The sequence below is a fragment of the Petaurus breviceps genome, unplaced genomic scaffold (genome assembly GCF_028583685.1).
Source record: "Petaurus breviceps papuanus isolate PSGF00001 unplaced genomic scaffold, PetGlider_PUasm1.0 77, whole genome shotgun sequence".
NCBI classification, from domain to species: domain Eukaryota; kingdom Metazoa; phylum Chordata; class Mammalia; order Diprotodontia; family Petauridae; genus Petaurus; species Petaurus breviceps.
In genome coordinates, this window is record NW_027186492.1 from 8,264,166 (window position 1) to 8,286,217 (window position 22,052).

The 22,052-nt window shown below is 43.1% G+C and overlaps 2 protein-coding genes across 7 annotated transcripts in view; one reads left to right on the plus strand and one right to left on the minus strand.

Moving 5' to 3' along the window:
• Window positions 1-276: 276 nt before the first annotated feature.
• DUOXA1 (dual oxidase maturation factor 1) lies at window positions 277-17,735 on the minus strand. 6 transcript variants are annotated; one of them, XM_069105939.1, is made up of 8 exons: window positions 17,650-17,735; window positions 17,160-17,247; window positions 7,276-7,449; window positions 6,963-7,020; window positions 3,997-4,131; window positions 3,243-3,456; window positions 2,840-3,057; window positions 277-1,449 (listed from the first exon to the last, which is right to left on the minus strand). In XM_069105939.1, the coding sequence occupies exons 3-8, from the start codon at window positions 7,420-7,422 to the stop codon at window positions 1,172-1,174; spliced, it is 1,050 nt and encodes a 349-aa protein (XP_068962040.1). In that variant the 5' UTR covers window positions 7,423-7,449; window positions 17,160-17,247; window positions 17,650-17,735; the 3' UTR covers window positions 277-1,171. The 6 variants fall into 6 exon arrangements, with proteins under 6 accessions (XP_068962040.1, XP_068962038.1, XP_068962039.1 ...); XM_069105937.1 differs by having other exon boundaries at window positions 17,160-17,353; XM_069105938.1 differs by having other exon boundaries at window positions 17,583-17,699.
• Window positions 17,736-17,761: 26 nt separating this feature from the next.
• DUOX1 (dual oxidase 1) overlaps window positions 17,762-22,052 on the plus strand; it is a 65,126-nt gene continuing 60,835 nt past the window's right edge. Inside the window, exons 1-2 of the mRNA XM_069105674.1 lie at window positions 17,762-17,881; window positions 19,842-19,950. Of these exons, the coding sequence (XP_068961775.1) occupies window positions 19,893-19,950 (58 nt within the window). The 5' untranslated portion in view covers window positions 17,762-17,881; window positions 19,842-19,892. The remainder of the gene's footprint in view (window positions 17,882-19,841; window positions 19,951-22,052) is intronic.

Sequence of the window (22,052 nt, forward strand, 5' to 3'; positions counted from 1 at the left end):
TGCACTAAAGTCTTGCTGGTTCTCAAGTATATGTGGTGTAGAAGTTGGGGGTAATAAAAAGAAAGATGGTATAAATGGGGAAATTGGAGGTGAAGGGGATGATAGTGTTTTCCCAGTGGAATGTTTCACTTAATTAAGTATAGCCAGATAAATTAGGTTGTGTAACCACCTCCCTCCAACACACTGAGCCATATGAAAGCAAATTAAAATGAAGTCTGGGCATCTTCAAAGAGAAGGAAATTATAAAACAAACAAAACGGGCTGACAAATTTGAAATGAGTATTAAAATTGCCTGCATCTTTGATCATGTGAGAGGGTTCATAGGATGGAGTTAAAAGGGGCATGGAAAGGTAGGCCCAACTGCCCTATTTTACAAGGGGAGAAACTGAGGCAGAAGGGGGTAAAGTGACTTGATTGTTCCTGTAGAAGACCTTTAGCTTCTACCCCCACCTACTGCCTTCCAAAGTCATTGCTCAGACTCCAACTGCAAGGGTCAGACATTAGAATGTAGACCCAATTTTTTAAAGCATGAGGATTACAGGACTTCTTTTTTACATAAAAATTCCAAAACACCTCCTCCCACTCCCTTGATATTTTGGTAAATGTAAAAATCAAAATGTCATTATTTGGTAACCTTATGTATTCAAGGCCCCACAGGTTAGCAATCACTGATCCATTCTCTTCCTCTCCCCATTTTAAAGATGCAGAAACTGAGTCCCAAAGGGATGAAATGACTTGCCCAAGGTCACAGGCTAATAAGTAGAATATAAAACTCCTTTAAGGCAGGGACTTGTTTTTGTTCTGGAAATTTGTATCCCAGCTCCTTTCACTGTGCTTGGAATATAATAAATGCTTTTTGTTTTGAACTGAATTAATGTAGTAGATTCAAGCTAAGACTTGAATGCAGGTCTTCTGGCTCCATGTCCATTGTTCTTTCTTGCATACCATGCTGGCTTTCTGGGAAGATATCCACCATAAACTTGGGGGGTGGTAATCCTGGTTTTGATGAGTTGGATGAGATGTGGAACTTGAAAAGAAGTCTCAAATGGCAGCAATTTGGGAAGGTAAAAGTGCATGCCAACTGGAAATCCCTGACAGATGGGGCTAGGGGCACTGACATCTCCAAACTTCCTTAAACTCCTAATTCCAGTAGGGTATAGGAGATGGGATGTTATAAGGAACTCTCTGGCTCTTTCTGGGGCTCCTCTGGAGGCCGGATGGGCTCTTCCATAAGGGGTTCCTCACTGGGAGCCTCTGACAGAGTTATATCTTGGTCCCCAGGGCTCTCTACTGAAATCTTGTATCGTGGACCCAGGAGTTCCCCTTCCTCTGGACCTGCTGTCTTTTCAGTTTCCTCCATCTCACTTTGGTTGAAGAAAATCTTCAGCCTATCTGGTTGTATCCTGTGCATTGCCATCACACCTAGGCCCAGCAGAATACACAGCAGCCCTGAGGAGAAGAGAGTTGGCAAAGAAGTCTGAGTCAGATACATGAAGGGGGGGGATGTGGAGGAGAGAGAAGAACCACAGAGAGCACTCGGTAGGACTGAGGAAGGAGAGAGAAAATGACACGGGACAGAAACAAGGGGAGGGGGTAGTACACACTGGGATCATCATTCATATCTCACATCCATACATACATCACATACATAGGTGTACCCCAAGGCTCTGTCCTGGTCTCCCTTCTCTTTCTGGATATACTCTCTGGGTGATCCTATAAAGTCTTATGGGGTCAATTATCACCTGTATACAGATTGACCCTCAATTTACCCAGTCTTACTCTATATCCTGAGCTCCAGTCCTGAATTACCAACTACTTGCTAGATGTCTCCACCTGAATGGCTCATAAACATCTCAAACTCAACCTGGTCCTAGGTCCCAAACAATTAATTCTCTCTCCAAACCCCACCTCATATTCTCCCTGACTACAATGTTTTTCTTCTCTCATCTATCTTCCATATAGGTACCAAATTGACGTTTCTAAATTTCAGGTTTGACATGTCATTCTCCTACTCGAGAAACTTCAGGGGCTCCCTATTCCTTCCAGGAAAAAAATGCAGATTCTTTTATTTGGCATTCAAGGCCCTTTATACTTTCCACATGCATTACAGATATTGGTCCCTTTGAGCGAATAGGGGAGAGTAATTAATCTGTGACTGGTCTGGAAAGATGGGTTCTGTAGCTAGATTCAAATCCTGCCCCTGATGCTTACTACCTCTCTGATATCAGTTTGGTCATCTGTCATATGAGAGGATTGAGCTAGATGGTCTCAGAAGTCCCTTCCAGTTCTGTAGGTAAGATACTGTGCTTGGAATGATCTCTTTTCTACATCTAAGAACAGCTTCAAAGTGTAGTTCTTGTGCTGCCCCCTATAGGAAGAGCTGTTAATGCCCTCCTAAGTTAGTTTGTATCTACTCAGGACATATTTCCACTTATCCCCTGTGTAGATGTTGTTTCATCCCATTGTCTTTACATCTCTGGCATTTAGCATTGTGCCTGGCACAGAGTAAATGATAAATAAATGTTTAGTGAATTGTTGAGGGATGAGGGAAGAAGTGCAAGCAGGGGCGCTTAAAGAGAGGTGGGGGGGCAAAGAGTGTATAAAGGGATAAAAAGAATAATAGCTAACATATTGTACATTAAGATGAGCAAAGTACTTTATATATTTTAGCTAGCATTTATATTGCACGTTAATTTATAGTTAGTACTTACATTGCACTTTATATATACCATTTGGTTCTCACAATGAAATAGGGGAAATTATAATATAATATATTCTATTATTTATAATATATTATATATTACAGATATTCCTGAAATCCCTCCAGGAGGGTCCTCACCAGTAGCCAGTGTGATCCAGAAGGCAGGTCCATGTTGAGTGTGCAGGGAGGCAGAGCCCAGGCGGAGTGGGCACACTGGGGTAAGCGTTGTGGCCGTGGAAAAGAAGATTAATGAAAGGATGAGGAAGACCCCCGTGGCCAGGAGCATGTGTCCACCATAAATTAATGCAGGCATGGAGAACAGCACATTTGATAAAAGCCAGCAAAGGAATGCGACCCTGTTAAGGCATTGTTCAAGTGAGGAGAAGGGGACCCATGATACCCACAAGATTCCGGCGGGGGGACTTTTAACTACCTACCACTTGGAATCTGTGCCCAGGACACCAGCCCCCTCCCCCCAGGATTTCCAGGATAGTAACAGTTTATTGTCTTCTTGCCACCCTGCCCAGCCCTCTATCCTCACCAAAGCGTGGCAGAAGCGTAGTGTCCAGCCAGGCGGTATTGGCGGTACAGGCCACAGGGACTGTTGGGAGTAAATTTCTCCGCCAAGTAGAGCACGGGGTCAGGCACCCCCTTCTCCAGTGCCTCTATATAGTCTTCAGCATAATTCTGTCCCAAGTGCCATCTGAACTGCTCATTGTAGTCAATGGTCTCATTCAGCTGCTGTATTGGTATCCCTGGGGAAAAGAGACAGGGGAAGACAGACCGACGTCCAAGGCCCAAGGAGGACCAGGACCAAGTGGGCTCTGTGTGTGTGCGTGTGCGTTTCCCCTGTGAGAGCCAGAGAGCGTCTTATAATATCCCATCCCGATTCAGTAGGGACAGATTCAAATAGGAAAGAGCACATTGGGGAGATAGAGGCATGGGAATGAGCTAGGGAGGAAAACCTTGACCATGGCTGAGAGGAAAAGTATGTCTCAGGGATCACGGGATTCTCCATTAAGAAAGGTGAGATACCAGGGGCTCTCTAGTCTGACTTCTTCATTTTAAAGAAGAGGAGGTTAAGTGACCCGCCTAAGGTCATACGGTAATCATCAAAGGCGGAAATCTGCCCATGTCCTCTGATCCCAGAACCAGCGTTTCTCCCACTGTTCCCATTCTGCGTTCCTAACCTCCTCCACCCAGGGCCAAAATCCCTTAAGCTTCCCTGACCCAGAGTTACATGATTGCCAAAGATACAAAGCTCCACCAGGATTGACCCAATCACGTCCTTTTACCTGTAAGGGTGATATTGATCCCTCGAAGACCTATTTGCAATCCCACATCTGCACTGATCCTCATGGGGCTGAAGGCCTTATACGTAGTAGTGGTGTTGACCTGGCCCACAGACCACTCCCCACTGAAGTTCACAGCTGGAGAGAAGAAGGGGGAATGGTAAGAGAGTCATATGGTGGATATGGTTATTGGGTTCAAAGCCTCTCCTTCTTTGTCTGGGTCTGCATCTGTTCTCTCTCGAGATACTGCCCAGAGCAATAGGAGAAGGGAAAATGGAATATTATTATGATGAATTACTAATAATAACTAGCATCTATATAAGTGCCTTAAGATTTGCAAAGCATTTTACACATTTCCTCATTTGAACCTCACAACATCCCTGGAAGGTAGGTTATCATCCTCATTTTACAGATGAGGAAACTGAGGCAGACAGCAGTTAAGGACTTGCCCAGGGTCCCACAGAGAGTGTCTGAGGTTGGATTTGAACTCAGGGCTTCCAGACTCCAGGTCCAACACTCTACTACTTGGATACCCAGCTGCCACAATTAATAAGCAGCCTCAGCATGGAGACTCCTCTTCCTTCCACTGTCACCAAGACGATGCAATCATCCATTTCCCCACTTTTATTGCCATTGTCTTCCAGGGACTTCTAGGTTCAGGTGTTCACTTTAACTCGATTTCAGCTACATAAAAAATGTTGAGTGTAAACACTCAGTATAATTTGCCCCTTTGTAATTCCAGGCTGGACCACTAGGTGGCGCAGTGGGCAGAGCACTGGGCTTGGAATCAGGAAGACCCATCTTCCTGAATTCAAATCTGACCTCAGACACTTACTAGCTGTGTGACCCTGGACAAGTCACTTAACCCTGTTTGCTTTAGTTCCTTGTCAGTAAAAAATGAGTAGAAGAAGGAAATGGCAAACCACTCCAGTATCTTTACCAAGAAAACCCCAAATGGGGACACAGAGAGTTGGAAACTGAATAACTACAACAAAACCCCAGTGCTTAGCATCTTACTCATCAAAAGGAGTGGCAATGGATCAAGTATTGGGCCTAGAGTCTGGCACACATGAATTCAGATCCAGTCTTAGACACTTACTAGCTGTGTGACCCTCAGCAAATCACTTAACTGACATTTGCCTCAGTTTCTTCAACTGTAAAATGGGGATAATAACTTCCCACAGTTGTTGTGAGCATCAAATGAAATAATATTTGTTTTAAAAAAAAGTTTGGGGTAGCTAGGTGGCACAGTGAATAGAGCACTGGCCCTGGAGTCAGGAGGACCTGAGTTCAAATCTGGCCTCAAACACCTAATACTTACTAGCTTTGTGACCTTGGGCAAGTCACTTAACCCCAATTGCCTTGCCTTCCCCCCTCCAAAAAGACAAAAAAAAATTTTAATTAAAAATTTTTTTTAAGTTCTTAGCACTATGACTGACACAGGAAAGCAGAGGGAAGGGAAGGTCACAGGTTCATAGGGTTATGGGATTTGTTTCTAGAAAAGACCTCAGAAACATCTAGTATAGTCTGCTCATTTTAAAATTGTGAAACCAAGGCCCAGAAGAAGGGAAAGCAGTGACTTGCCCAAAGTCATGTCACTAGTTGGTGGCAGGCCTGAAACCAGAAACTAGAAATCAAGTTTCTGGATTCCCGGTTTAGGGTAATTTTTACTATGTCTTTCTTCTTCACACACATACACACACACACACACACGCACACGCACTCATATGTGTGTGTGTGTATTTTAGACTATCTCCCTATCTCACCCAGAGTGGTCATTTAGCAATCTATTGTTAGGAAAGGGAGCTTTGACCTGTTCTGTTTCCCAAATGACTTTGTTTGCTCCCCCTAAGGTAGCTGTGTGACCTCTCGCTCCCCAGAGATCACCATGATGGTGCCAGACTTAGTTGGTTCACTGGGTCAGCTTTCACACACTGTAGCTTAGAATTTTCCAAGCTCCAATGATTCACCAGCATCAGACTCCTTGATAAAGTCATGCCAGCCCACTTGTCTCCCTAGATTCTTCTCCTCACACAGTAAGAGTTGGTCTTTCAGTGAAGGGAACAATGGGGGAAATGGGGAAGGGGGGAGGGAAAACTTGGGGAAATAGAGGAAATAGAATTCTAATAAAGCTGCCCCCAGCCCCAATATTCTAAATTCCTTATAGGCCCCACTGAACAGCAGGTCCACCACCACCAATCAATACCCTAACTTCTTCATATTTGCCTCACTACTAACTAGACCAACAGGTGTGTCCATGAACTCGTATTTCCCACAGAAACAGCAGGTGTGCCCATGTAATGGGAGCCCAGACACTGCCTCTAGCCAGCCACTGCCCCCAGACCCATTCTTCATATTTCCCACAGAAATAGCCAGTGTGTCCTTACACTCAACCACAACCACATCCATCTAGTCTCAGACAGGACCACAATACTCAGCCAATCAGAAAGCAGCACTACCAGGATGCCCAAGCAGGATGTAGACCCCAAAAATGATAGAAGGGACTTTAGCTAAATAGACACCTGCACAGTAACAGCAAAAGCTGTCCTTTAGGTGAACTTATGATGAAGAGGCTTATTATAATGTCATTATCACACATACACACTCCCCAAATGGGTTTTTCTGTATGCATTGTGAGTAATCTCATGTGCAGTCCACTGTGGTTGGGACTTCTCCTCCATTACCTAATCCTTTCACAAACCCCTTCTGTCTTTTTATTATTCATAATTTCTGTTATGTAATTGCATCTTTACCCTATAAAAATCCATCTTGCTCTTTCAGAAGTTGCTGGTTCCTCTTGGAACTTAGCCCGCTTTATGAGAGGCATCAATCTCAATAAATGCCTGTACTTGGATAAGTAGTCTGACTCTGAATCCTTTGAGACTGTTCCACCACCACACATCATGAACCCACAACGCAGGATCACATTTTCAAGAATGGGCATTTGATCCTTCTCTGTACATACTCACCCAGGGTGGCAGCTCCAATGAATAGACTGGTCACCACCCGAAGCAGCCAAAACAGCCTCTGAATCATGAGTTGAATTCAGTGATTAGAACTCTGCTCCCTCTTCATCCCACCCTAAACAACAATCAAAGTCTCCCCCCAGACTGGGTATCTCTAGAGTTGTGGTTACTTAGGGCTGGGGTTTCCTAGGACTATCTTAGTTAGGCTTGGGATTCCGCTCAGGTGGGGCTTAGATCTGGGACTGGAGACTGGAGTTTTCTTGGGGCTGGGGTTTCTTCAGGCTGAGTTATGCCAGAGCTGGAGCACCTCTCTTACCATCTTGCCTCGGATACCAGGCAGAATTCCGATGAAAGTGAACAGTGCAGTTAAGAAGACTGTGATAATGACTGCTGAGGTGGTATCCATGGGGAAGGTGGGTTTGGGGCCAACATAGAAGGGGAATGTGTGTCCAAAGGCAGACATCTTGATGTGGGGTCAGGAGACAGGCTGCTATAATAGTACAAGGTCATGGATTAGTGCCCCTGCCATAGCTTTTATTCCTCATTCTCACCCCACTAGCATTAGGCGCTCCTCCTCCCCACTGATGATGGAATCGGCATCTAAGGGGTCACTGTTCCCTTCAGCATCTCACAGTGTATTTCTCCATAACCCTCAGTGGATTATGAAGAAGTGGGTTATAAAACTTTCAGTGGCTCCTTATTGTCTATAGCATAACCCTCAGGTTCCCCAAATCAGGGCAATTACCACCAGAGACTTTGTTATCATCTATGGATTTCAGGATGTGATCTCAGGACATACACCCAACCCTCTTTTATGTTCTTCCTGCCCTACTACACAGATAATAAGTTGGTGAAAAGAACAATGCTTATGAAAGTGAAAAAAAAAACACTTTTCGGAGGCAACACAGTATATTAGAGAGGGTGCTGGGTTTAAAGTCAAGAAGGCTAGGATTCATATCCTGTCCTTACTACTACTACTACTACCGCTACTGCTACTACCACTACTCCAACAATTACTACTACTAGAGGATATTTGTATTACATTTCAAGGATTTCAAAGTGCTTTATATACATTACCTAAATTGATTCACACAAAATTCAATGAGGTAGGTCACATTAATATTGCCATTTTGCAGGTAAATACACTGAGGCTCAGAGAGGTAAAATTTCTTTCCAGGGATCACATAGATCATGAGTAACCAAGGTGGGATGTTGTAATGGTAAGGATTTGAAGATCTTCCCTGCCCCTTAATAGACCTAGAAAATGTGAAGATCTTCCCTGCCTCTTAATGGGCCTCACTTGAAGCCCAACAAAAGAAGCTTGCTTAGAGGAGGCTTGTTTTTCAGGAAGACCCACACCTCGTTACTTTGTAATTAGGCAGTGGGTCACAAAGGTTGTGCTGTCCTCTGACCCTGGAGAAGGCTATATATACACCCTGAGGTGAGGTTTTGCTTTGGAGCACACTTATGGCAAGAACTGTGTGATTTGGTCAGATGAGATTCTGGGCAGCCATTGAGCCTCCTTGCTTTGAAAACCCAGATGTTGGTGCTTCTCTCTCTGGTAACTATGTATGTATGTAATGGTCAGACAGTTAGAAGCCCTCTCTGTTTGTCTGTTGAATTGTGTTATTTTTTTCTGTCTGTACTTTTTGTTGGCTTGTAACTTCTGTTTGTATTTTCTCTGAAGTTCAGGGTGCTGCCTCTTCCTCCCCCCCCAGCTAAGTAAATGATATATGTTTGATTAAAGTAAGATTGTTAACCCCTGTTGAGTTGCTTTCCTTTAGAAAAGCAGATCAAAGAACCTGTGCTAGCAGCCATCCTTCCTATGCTAGGGTGCTTGCTACTACAGACGTGAACCCCAGGTCTTTAATAATAGCTGTAACAATACCTAACACTCATATAGCACTTTAAGGTTTTCAAAGCATTTTACAAAAGTTATCTCATTTGATCTTCACAACAACCATATGGGACAGGAAACTGAGCTTGAGAGAGGCTAAGTGATTGGGGTCACACAACTATTAAGTGTCTGGGGGCAGGATTGAAACTCAAGTCTTCCTGACTCCAGCTCCAGTGCTCTTTCCCACCTCACCAGCTAGCTCCCTCTTACTGGTTTTGTGTCTCTAGCCAAAGTCCCTAACCTCTCTGGGCAGTAACTCTTGGACTTATCTGCTATGCCATGAGTCTCCCTAGGCTGTTGAGATCACAGATAAGGCTCCATTCTCTACATCACTCATATGTCAGATACTTCACTCATATGTCAGGGCCCCTTTATCTGATCATCCTGATAAAGTTCAGATTTCTCAAATATCTTTTCACCTGGTGTTGGGTGCATGGGATTCTGTTTTCCTTCTGCCCGGCCACAAAACAATGGTAACTGGCCTTCCTCTTCCATTCTTAGTTCTGGGTTTTGTTTTTCACGAAATCTTACCTTTGCCCTTTTCTACAGTTGTCCCAGAGATGGCTAGCTCCACATCTCCAAGGCATCAATGGGACTGTAATTAACAGCGTAGGAAGGGTGGGGAACCTGTGGCCTCAAGACTACCTTGCCCTCCTATTACTTAACCTCCGCCCTCCACCAAAGATCCCTCCCTTATCCTGTCCCCCCTCCCTATCTACTTAGCCTGTTATTTCTTTCTGAATTTAGAAGACTTTGATGTACTTCTAGATTCATGTATATTGTTCCCTCTCTAACCGATTCCCGATGAGAGTAGGGTTCCAGGTCTATCAGTCTTCCCCCCCTCCATCTGATTCCTCTGTATCAGTTCTTCCTCTCATACCTCATTTGTATAAGAGAATTACTCTTTTTATATTTTCCTAAACCACTGTGACCCTAAGGGGCCACATATGGCCACATATTCTAAGTCCTTGGGAGAGGCTTTCTGACTGAGTCTGAGTTACAGAACAAATCCTTTTATTAAGGGGATCTGTTCTATTAGGTTTGGATTCAATCAAAGGGCCACACTTGAGGACCTAGAGGGCCACATGTGACCTCAAGGCCACAGGTTCCTCACCCCTGGCCTAGAGCTTATAATTTCCTAGGTGCAAGTGAATTTGAAACTTTATTGATCAGTCTCCTTTCTGACTATTTAGTAGTCTCATATCTTATAGGCATTCTGCTTTAATTTTACAATATATTGCCTTCTATCACGAGTAACATTTAGGTTGAAATATGGGCAGCTCCTATTTGGAATATGGGTACCTGCTACTTTTGGGCAGCTAAGTAGTGAAGTTGGGCAGCTAACAGTGAAGTGGATAAAGTATAGGCCTGGAGTCAGGAAGGCTCATCTTCCTAAATCCAAATATGGCCTCAGAAACTTACTAGCTGTGTGACCCTGGGCAAGTCACTTAATCCTGTTTGCCTCAGTTTCCTCATTCATAAAATGAGCTGGAGAAGGAAAATGGCAAGCCACCCCTGTATCTTTGCCAAGAAAACCCCAAATGGGGTCACAAAGAGTCGAATACACTACCACAATCTACTTTTTGTCAACCAGTTGCCAGATCTTTCCAGGTTCTCATCATTCCTCACCTGGATTATTGTAACAATATCCTTAATGATATCCTGTGATTCCCTGTTCTTTCTAACTCTTCCCTGTTCATTCTAACTTCTGTGCCATTGTCAAAATTCTCTCCTTAAGGCACAAGGCTGACCATATCTTCAAGTGTCTGACTACTCACTCCAATACCTTCAGGGGCTCCCTATTGCCTATGAGATAAAATTAAAATGCCTATCATTTAATGTCCTTTACATCTAGCTCCTTCTTACCTTCTCAGCCTCATTCCATACTACTTCCCTCCACAAATTCTACTCTCCAATCAAACTGTACAACTAGTTGTTCCTCAAACTCATTATTCCATTTCCCTCCTCTATGTCTTTGTACAGGCTGTCTCCTATAGCTGGTGCACAGTCCCTATTTAGCTCCATGTTTTAGGCTCCTTACTGTCAGCCTTTCCTGATCTCCCTAGCTGTTAATACTCTTTTCTCCTCCTCAAATTTCCTTGTATATCTATCTAAATGTTCCTTAGGGGCGGGACAATTTTTGTTTGTTCATTTGTTTGTTTTTTGGAGGCAACTGGGGCTAAGTGACTTGTCCAAGGTCACATGGCTAGTTTTTGTGTTAAGTGTCTGAGGCTGGATTTGAACTCGGTCCTCCTGACTCTAGGACCAGTGCTCTATTCACTGCACCACCCAGCTGCCCCAAGGACAATTTTTTGTTTTGTTCTGTTTTGTGTTTCTAATGCTGAGTACATGTAGTTGAATAGATGCCTATTGTATATGCTATCTCTTGTCATGGCATCATAGACAGCACCAGACCTTAGACCTTAGCTTGGACCTTCTTAACTTAGACTTAGACCTTAGAGGTCACTGAGTACAGTACAACTTCCTTATTATACAAAAAAGGGAAACTGAGGCCCAGAGAAGTTAAGTGACTCATACAGGTGGTAAGGGGCAGAGCTCTTTGATTCCAAATCTGATTCTTTCCACTGAAACACTGTTTCCTTCTCTTGGAAAGTGTAATTGAACTGGACATCAGGAGACCTAAATACTAGTCCTGGCTCTGCAACTAACTAGATGCATAACCTTTGGCAAATCACCAACTCCTTTGGCCCTCAGTTTTCTCATCTTCAAAATGAGATCCAACTCAGTACTTTCTAAGATTCCTCCCATCTCTAAACTGATTCTCCAGCTTTCTGTTCCCATTTTCCTCATTTACCCAATATCTTACCCCCTCCTTGCCCCACTGGTCACCTCTCCTATTCTTTTCCACTTTTTAAAAATATTATATCTTGTATTCTTTTAATAATGTTTTAATTAATAAACATATATTTATATATTTATTTATATTTATATAGAATTAATTTATGACCCCATTTTGGGGTTTTCTTAGCAAAGATACTGGAGAAGTTTGCTATTTCCTTCTCCAAATCATTTTACTGATGAGGAAATTGAGGCAAACAGGGTCAAGTGACTTTATTAATAAATAATATAAAATATGATACTAAGATAAGATAATTTAAATAATGGATAATAAAGTAATAAGTATTAATTTATTAATAAATAATATCTTATTAAAATAAATAATATCTTATTTTTCCCCAATTTCCCCCATAAGGACAAGTTTAACATTTTTTTTAGTTAAATGATTTGTCCAGGGTCACACAGCTAATAAGTATCAGAGGCTGGATCTGAACTGAGGTACTCCTGACTCCAGGACCAGTGCTCCATCCACTGTACTACCTAGTTGCCCTTCTTAATATTCACTTGAAAAAAAATTAAGTTCCAGATTTTCTTCCACCCTCCCTTCCCTCCCCTCTCCCTAAAATGGGAATTTGATATAGGTCATGCATGTTCAATAATGTAAAATCAGTCCTATTGTGAAAGAAGACAAAGACCAGAAAGGGGGGAAAACCCACAAAAAGAATAAAGTGGAAAATACTATGTTTCAGTTTGCATTCAGGCCATATCAGTTCTTTCTCTCAAGGTGGATCATGTTCATCTTTTTTAGATGCTTCTCTTCCTTCTCTCTGTCCGCTGTTGGCTTTCCTGTCTGGTTTCACAGAAAAGGGGTCACTGCTCTCTTAATACCAGCTGCACCAATCTAAATTCAATTTATCAATCCTCTCCCTAGACTCATCACAAGGATTAGGAAAAATACACAAACACGTGCTCAGAGACACATACAGAGATACAGACCAATACATGCACACACAGACACAGACATTCAAAAGACATAAGGTTTCTGATCAATGTAATGGCCAGCCCTGATCACAAAGGACTGACATACATCTGTACTACCCACTTCCTAACAGACAAGTGATAGATTCAAGATGCAGAATGAGGCATACATTTCTGGATGTGGTTAATATGATAACTTGTTTTGCTTGTCTATGCATATTTGCTATAAGGGTTTTCCTTTTCTTTGGGAAAGGGTTGGTGGGAGGGAGAGAAAATAAATGTTCGTTAATTGAAAAAATAAATTTTTTAAAAAATCCAGATATTAATAGAGGGAAAGACACAAAACCTTAAATAAACAATCATTTATACAAAGAACAGAGAAAAACAGAGAAACAAAGACACACAAATAGGGAACTCATGTTCACATCGATGTGGACAAACACAGAAAGAGAGTGACAAGAGACTGTGACAAAACTGGGATTGATAAGAGGGCTAACCAAATCAATTTGGGAGTGCCAGTCCCTCTTGGAATTCTTGGGTCCTCCTTTGTGTTATCACTAACTAGATCCACCAGGGGGATTCTCTCCTCCCTGAAATGCTAAGCCTCGACTGTAGAAATAGACGTAGAAGTAACTAAGAGTCTTCTCCCAAATCAGGAAGGGAGCACACACAGTCAATTATGTATACAGTTAGTATCTATTTCAGCTACTACAGGTGGGGAATAATTCAGGTAAGAGGATACATACGGTTTAGCATATCAGACCAGTTCAAGTGTGAGTACTTAGTGTGATTCAGGATGGTAATCTTAAATAAAATTGATCTTAAAAAGGAGATAGGGTAGGTGGTACAGGACTGAGCTTGGAATAAGGAAGAGATTCATCTTCCTGAGTTCAAATCTGGCCTCAGACCCTTACTAGATGTGAGACCCTGGGTAAGTCACTTAACCCTGTTTGCCTCAGTCTCCTCACCTGTAAAATGAGCTGGAGAAGGAAATGGCAAATCACTCCATTATCTTTGCCAAGAAAACCCCAAACTGGGCTCATAAAGATTTGGGCACAACTGAATAACCACAACAAAGGATGTAAGACAGCCTTGGGTTCTTTCTCTTAATTCCTGAAGTTTTAGGAGAAGTGAATGGGAGGAGGAGGGTGTCTCTGTGTAGAAAGGACGACCCCTTCTCCTTCATAAGAGGGGACCCAGGGTCAAGCCCTCCCAGTGCCACTGACTAGCTGTTTGACCTTGGACATATCACTTCATGTCATTGGGTCTCAGTCTTCTCATCTATAAAATGAAGGCTTAGACTTAAGAAGATCTCCAAGGTCCCTTCCAGCTCTGATATTCTGCTCAGAATAGATAATATGTAGGTAAAGACAGAAATAAGATGGTTTGTTCCTCCAATAAGGAGTGGCACACTAATCAGTTTCTTATTCTAACCTATCCCTAAGTCATCTAGGGGCCTAGATTCTGGAAGTCCTGAATTAAATGCAGCCTCAGATACTTACTAGCTTCGAAATCCTAGACAAGTTCTGTTTGTCTCAGTTTCTTCAACTGTAAAATTGGGATAATAGCATCTAGCTCCCAAGCTTGCCGTGAAGATAAAATGAGATAATACTGTACTTATAAAGTGCTTAGCATAGTACTTGGCACACAGTAGGTGCCTAATAAATGCTTGTTCCTTTCCCTCCTGGCTAGAGGTCTACCTCTACTGCAGGCCCTCCCCTAGAGGGAAGGGAACAAAGAAGGAAACTGGAGGTGAAGCGATCTCAACATTAAAAAGAATTTTGGGCAAAAGAGTTTAGGAGATAAGGATGGAGAGAGGGAGTAGACTTCAGCTGCGCCTATCAAACTGAGCTGGGGAAAGACTTCTGCTAGGGTTAGATCACAAAGCAGCACTGGTGTGCTTTATATACCCACTAGAAGGTGAACTCCTGGAGGACAGGGAAGGTAGCTCATCTCTGTATTCCTTAGCGCCCAAGCTTAATGAACATTCCTTCAATGGGACTGAATATTCTTGACTTTAAAAATAGCTACTTCTGAAAAACTTTTAAATCATATGAAATCATTTTGTTGTCCTTCCTCTACACCAAACTATACACACACACACACACACACACACACACACACACTTGAAGGGAAGCATGGTATAGTGGTTAGAGAGCTGACCTCATAAACTAGGATGATCAGGGTTCAAGTCTGATGCATATTCTGGTTGTATGACACTGAGCAAGTCATTTAACCTTAGTGCTCTAAGACTTAAGAGGCTAAGCAAGTCTTAGACTGAAAATTGCAGAGAAGGTGCTGTCCTCTATTGGTAGGGGGTGTTTCCTCACCTGGGAGTTCCTCAAATAAATTAAATCACTGGTCCAGGCCCTATCCTGGATCTAGGAAAACCCTCAGAGACTGACTCCCTCATTTTACAGAATAGGAAACTGAGGCCCAGAGAGCTAAAGTAACACAGTTGCCCAAGGTTCCACAAGTAGTAATTTTTGGGGATGGGATTCAAACCTAGGTCTTGTGATTCTAGGACTAGTGCTCTTTCTGCTGTACCAAGATGCTTTTTAGAAACTGGAATCAATGCCCAACACAGTGACTTAGAGAAGTGGTCTCCAAAAGGGGCACTGTAGCATGACCCAAAGATGTGTGTTTAACCACCTGGAGAGTGGGGAGGTGAACTGAATCCTGACCTCCCTGTCATAGCCAATTTGGGGGCTTGTCTCCATCCTGACTGTACTACCCTTTAAACATTCATTATTCCTCAACACTCACTTCCCTCCTCTTCACCCCTCCCCCCACTTCCATCATGAAAGCTCCCTCTACTGCCCCTCAGGGCAGTTATTCTCTTAACAATTACCTGGGCACCTATAGCCTGAGTTACTCACAGGCCTTTAGGAAAATTCCTCTCTCCACCCTTCCCAACATACCCACCCTGTTCCTCTCAGATCATCTTGTTTTGGAGGTCAGCTAGCTGTCAGAGAGTGGACTCTGCTCTCTGAAGTAGTGGCCTGGGAGCAAGAGAACACCCCTTCCCTTTTTGTTTTGGGTTGCATAGTGTAAGTCATACAATAGTGTGTGTCATGTCTATAGGTACATAAATATATATACAGAATGTTCCTAAAGTCTTAGTGAAATCTGAAGTTTTGGAGTGTAAAACTGCACTAAGACTTTTTGGATATTGTATTTTTTTTCTTTTTTTTTTTTTTTGGAGGGCAATTGGGGTTACGTGACATGCCCAAAGCCACACAGCTAGTAAGTGTGTCAAGTGTCTGAGGCCGAATTTGAACTCAGGTCCTCCTGACTCCAGGGCTGGTGCTCTATTCACTGCACCACCTAGCTGCCCCATGGATATTGTAGTTTAGGATGATATGCTTCAAATTTTAAAAAAAATTAAACTGATAGAGAGTATGAGATCAAAAAACCCTTAGAGGTTATTGACCTAGACTCCTAGATGATAGCAAGTGCCTTGCACAGAGTATATGTTTAATAAATATTTGTGTAATTAAATCTGTATCAGGGAGGGCTCTACTGAGCAAGTGACATCCACCTTATGACCCAGAGAACCCTGGGAGAGTTACTGAACCTGAGCAGAGGCAGTGGGTAACCAGAAGGAAAGAACCAAAGAAAGCTAAGGATGCAGGAACCTCTTCCAGCCTGGGTGATCTCTTGACAGGTCTCTTGAGTGCATTCCTCCCACCTCCCCCCCCCCCCCTTTCCTTTCCTTCCCTTTCCAGATAGCTTGAACTCCACCCATTTCCAAACCAGACTAGCAGGTCAGCTCCTTCATAAAATTGTCTTCTACCTGAGACAGCAGTATCCATCAGTTAGCAAGAATTTCTTTTAAGTAAATAAACGAATTGAACTCCCACAGCTGTCTTTTTCAGAATCCACTGTTGAGGACAAAATACTTACCGACAACATAGTAGGGAGACTATTACACTAGGGTTGGAATGGGGTCCTTTGGGGGCCATTTGTTTCTTTTTGAGTTCTTCTGTGAACCTACTTAAAGGCTCCTCTCCAGTAACATACAAATGTGTGTCCCCTAACCTTCTGGTTTTCCCACTTATACTAAATTCTGCATAAGTATTTGTACCAGACTCCCAGAGGCACTCTTTCATCTAGACTACCCTACCTATATCTATTCCAGTCTCATCTGGTTCTCACTCCTCTTTCTGTCTCATCCTCTCCCGACCCTCCCCACTCAGACTTAGATGTAAGAATTGGGGTCCAGAACCATCCCTCTCCCCCATTTCCCAGACTGACCAAGGTTAGGGACTGATTTTAAAAGCCCGTGACCCTGCACCCTCTCCACAACCTTCAGCTCTTTCCATCATCACCCACAAGATGGGTTGCAGTGGGATGGAGTGTGGGAGGCCAAAAACTGGCAGCCCAGGAGTGAAGAGCAGCCCTCAACCTCCACACCTCTCCAGTTGGCCCCAGACTCCAACTCTGGTCACGTCTGGTGTTCTCAAGCCCAGTGGCCCTTATCTGGAATCATCACCTCCCAGCACAGTTCTCCCTTTCCCTCTAACCTTCGGTTCCCTCCAGTCCAGTCACACTGGTTCAGGAAGTGAGATGAGCCGAGTGAATGTTGATCTCTCAAGATCTCACTGGGACCTCCTGGGGCGGGATCACACAGAATCTCATTGTGGAGTGTTGCAGGGACCGGTGCTCAGGGGATCACACATATCTCTTCTTGGTTTTAGGTATTACTTTGGCCTTTGTCCTGCTCAGTGCAGGGAAAAGGAGAGGGTTCCCTTATTTCCCCCTGATTTTAGAGTGTGAATTGGTCTGGGGAGAGTCTAGAGACTATTTGGGGAAATAATCCCTTCTCACTCGTGTCCCCTTTCCCCCAGGTGCTCCTACTGTCTTCTCTCAGAGAAGCCTCCACGGGGCGAATTCCTCCCTCCTTTATTAAGGTTCCCCACCACCCGTTTCATTCCTTCACCCCAAACCTGATGTGGCCTCAGCCCCAGCTCTCTTTGCGCCGTCGGTACTTGTCCGGAGCCAGAGCCGTCTCACCTGCTCCTTTGCGCGCCCCTCGCAGCTCTCTAGTCCGCTCTGCTCCTCCCAGTGGGGTTCAACTAGTGCCCGCCCCACCGCACCCTGGAGTTGGGGCCGCGCCCTCCACTCATATTCCCCCCAACTCCTCCCTACCCTGGCTCCAAACCCAAGCTGGGAGTCGAGTCTGGAACCTGACGGCGGCTGGAGCCACGCTGCGTTCTGGAACCCCGGGGAAGAGAGTGGCTCGCAGGTTAGATGAGGAGAGGGATCTTTCTCGGGGTGCTGTGATAGAGTAAACAGTATTTGACTCCTCGGAGGAAGCTCCAAGGGACTGGCTATTCATTGATGAGAAACGCCGGTTTAGCTACGTTTCTGGAGGGGAATAGGGGACCTCCTGCAGACCGCGGAGCGCTTTTCTGCTAGGCACAGGGGTTTCGCTCTCATCCTGGGTCGAGCAGGGTTAAAAATGGGCACCGTAGACGGGCCTCCTGCTTTCACTTTCAGTTCTACAGCCCCCTGTCCCCCAACCATAAAAGCTCTCTTCATTGAGATTCTTTCCTTTTTCCACCCTTAAGGATTTTGAGGGACTGGGGATGTTTGGAGATACCAGGTATGGGCTTGTACCTTGATAGCTTTGTCGTATAGGGATAGCACTTCTTGGCACAAAGAGGGTCCCTGAAGCTTAGAGTTGGAGCTGCCTTAAACCCAGACCACTTCCATCGGAACATCTTGGGGTCAACTGTTCCATAGCACCAGAGAGTATTACCGTTGCCTTGTGGTCCCTAGACTTTGCCTGACCATCTTACACAAACTCCAACCTTTCTTTTATGAAACTGTAGAGAGCCTAGGGAGGGTGATTATTTCCTACCTCAACCCTAATGAAGACTCAGCCCATCATAGAATCTTGAGGGACTGAGAAGCTTGGGATGGGGAGCGCAGGAGGCAGGGATCTTGAAGGGACAATATCTATCTCTATGGGAAGTTTAGACATGTCCTCTCCATCTGACTCCACTGTCCAACAGATAATTCTTCATGGGTCACAGTTATCCTGAGATTATGGAGGATGAGTGCCAGGCTGAGGATTATCCTAGAAGCAATTGGGATAATAAAAATAAATAAATAATATTGGGGTTATTAATTACTAATAATGTGATGTTTGCAAGATTATTGAGTAGAGGAGTGTGCTGGTCAGCTCTGTGTCTTGGTACTTTTGATCTGCCAGCTCTGTGGAAGATGGATTGGAAAGGAGAGAAACTGGCAATCTGGAGACCAATTAGGTGGTTATTGCGATAGTCCAGGGGAGAGGTGATGAAGAATTGAAGAAGGGTAGGGCCATTATGAGTGGCCATTATGAATGGCTATTATGAGAAGGAGACTGATATGAAGGATGCTCTCTGTGGACCTAAAATAGATGAGAATTGGCAATTGATTAAATATGAATATCTGTGGATCAACATTAGATTGATTAAATTTGTCAGGCAATGGAGAGGAAAGTGGGAAGGGTGACTGACCAGATGGAATTAATTGCCTTTGACAGAAATAAGGAAGTTTGGAGAAGTGATTGGTTTTGGGGGGGAAATAATGAGTCCTTGTTTTAGACATATTGAGTTTGAGATGTCTAAGGGACCTCCAAATGGAAATGCTGTTTATTATCATCCCTTAAACTTGTATGACACTTTAACTTTTCAAAATGATTTCACCCTCATTATTGTTTGTTCCTCCCACCACCCTGGAGAAGTTGATAGGGTAGGCATTATTTTTATCTCCACCTGATAGACAAGTAAACTGAGACTCAGATAGAAAAATGTCCGTTTTAAAGTCACACAACTAATTAATGGCAACAGCTAAGACTAGAACCCAAACTCCTTGATTGCCAGTCTTGCTTTCTCTCAGTTCTAGTGCCTTCCCTCTGCTGGTTATTTCCCATGTATCTTGTATGTACTTTTCACATAGTTGTTTATATACTTTCACCATTAGATTGTGAGCTCCCCAAATGCATGTACTGCCTTTCGCTGTATCCATAGCCTTAGCACAGTGCATTTAATAAAAAGTTTATTGACTGGCTGACTCCACCAGATCTTCCTATGGAGGGAACAGGCCTGGTGTAGTATTTTCCAATTAATTCTATATGTAAATGAGATACCTTTGGTTAATTGTTTCATGATGGCTTTGGTAGCCTCCCATCTCCTCTACCCCCTTGTCTTTCAAAGGTGCCCAGTGTGGGATCTTTTGGTACCTCGGCCCTGCTGTAAATCTGCATTATGAGCTGGAAATTGGCACTGACATGGACACTCCTGGTTGGGCCATGGGGCCATGAAGGTGAGTAGCATACTAAACTGGAGAGAAGTAGGAGATTGAGCATCTATTAAGGAGTTTCCTTTTTTAAATGTTTTAACTGATGTTCCTCTCATTTTTAACATCACTGTCACTTTCCATTGACTTTTTCCTCCTCTCCACCAGAACCATCTCTTTTGACAAATAAATACAACTAGCATATGCCTAATTTCATACCTGTTGTCCATCACCCCTTTACTAAGATAGGGAGGTATACTTGACCTTCAAAAGTCTTCGGGAATAATAATTGGTCACTTAATTGAGCAGACGTTTGGAGTCTTTCAATTTTCTTTTCCTTCACTTTACTGTGGGTATCATGTAACTTGTTCTCCTATTCTGTTCACTTCACTCTATATCAATTTATAAAAGTCTTCCCAATTATCTCTTGATTTCTCACATTTATTATTACTTAGGGCCCAAAAATAATCCATTAAATTATATACTAAAGTCTGTGTAGCCATTTTCAAATCAACAGTTTATTTCCAGCTTTTTTGATACTACAAAAAGTACCGCTATAAATATTTTTGCACACATGGAACATTTCTTTATTTCTTTGACATCCTTGGGATATATGACTAGCAGCAGATAGATTAAAAAGGATATGTATAGCTTAGTGAATTTTTTGGATATAATTTCAAATTCATTTCCAGAATGGTTGAACCAATTCACAGTGCCACCAATAGTACATTAGTGTGGCCAGCTTCCCACAGCCTCTCCAACATTTATCATCTAGTCATCTTCGTCAATCTGTTGGCTCTAAGGTGAAACCTCAGAGCTGTTTTAATGTACATTTCTCATTATTTTTTATTGGGAACATTTTTACATATTGTTGTGATAGCTTGTATTTCCTCTTTTGATAACTGCTGGGGCATATTCTTTGACTACTTATCTATTAGAGAAATGACTTTTGTCCAGGGGTGGGAATCTTCTGCCTTAAGGCCACATGTAGCTTTCTAGGTCCTTAAGGATTCTGTCAGTTTCTAAAAGCCACACTTAAGGTCCACAGGTTCCTCACTCCTGGTCTTGTCCCTATAAATTCACACTAATCCCAGTAGGGACATTATCTAAGATGTTAGAGTTGAAGGTATTCTGAAGTACCAAGTTCTCATCCCTTTCAGCCGGAGGATGCTTCAATTGCATTGTCCATCTTGTCTCCTTTATCCCTCCTGTTCCATTCTTCCTCCATCCTGAAGACTTTGTGTTCTTCCTTTAATCTTATCTGTACTTCTAGAATTTGATTCTGGATTGAGATAGGAAAATAGTTACTAGACACAAGTAGGTCAGGAAAGGGTCTGGGGCTCAAAGTGACCTCAAAACTGAAGGCAAATCAGTTTTAAGAAGTTATTGACAAAAGTTTAACCTACTGGGACATTGTCATGCTACTAGTCTTGCCTACTTACTGAAATGTGGAGAATAGAAGGGAAGCAGATATATAGAGACAGAGAACAGGCCCAAAAAATTGAGATAGGGAAGCTAGGTGGCAAGTGAGTAAAGCGCTGGTTCCAGAGTCAGGAGGACCCGAGTTCGATTCCAGCCTCAGACACTTAATATCCACACACAAAAAAACTAGCTGTGTAACCTTGGGCAAGTTACTTAACCCCAACTGTCCTCCAAAAGGCAAAAAAAAAATTGAGATAAAATTAGAGGAACTGGAATTGTTTAGCCTAGGGAAAAAAAATCTGAAAGAAGATCAAACAGTTGTCTTCAAATCTTTGTAATGTTATTAAACTAAGGATGGTAAATGGGTTATTTCCATCTCTATAAACAGAATGAGGGGCAGTGGACATAAGTTGCTACAAAAGAGGATTAGGTTAAAGTTCTCTTAATAAAATAATTTGTTCTGTGAAGTTTGGATTCAGTCAAAGGGCTGAACTTGAGGACCTAGGGGGCCACATGTGGCCTCGAGGCCACAGGTTCCCCACCTGTGGGTTAGATACAGGAAGAAATTCCTGACTTAAAGGGGTAGGAAAAATTGGAATGGAAGGAAGGTTATTGAATATACTCCAAGAAGTGTTTAAGAGATTTTGTGTTTTGTTTTCATCAGTGGCAGTGATAGGATTTTGCTGCACATGTCATCAGAACAAAAG

Coding starts and splice junctions, on each gene's coding strand:
- DUOXA1 (XM_069105940.1), bottom strand. CDS start 7,422: ATGTCTGCCTTTGGACACACATTCCCCTTCTATGTTGGCCCCAAACCC. Junction 7,021..7,275: donor CTGGTATCCGAGGCAAGATG/GTAAGAGAGGTG, acceptor CTCATGATTCAG/AGGCTGTTTTGGCTGCTTCG. Junction 3,058..3,242: donor TACGCTTCTGCCACGCTTTG/GTGAGGATAGAG, acceptor ATGCCTTAACAG/GGTCGCATTCCTTTGCTGGC.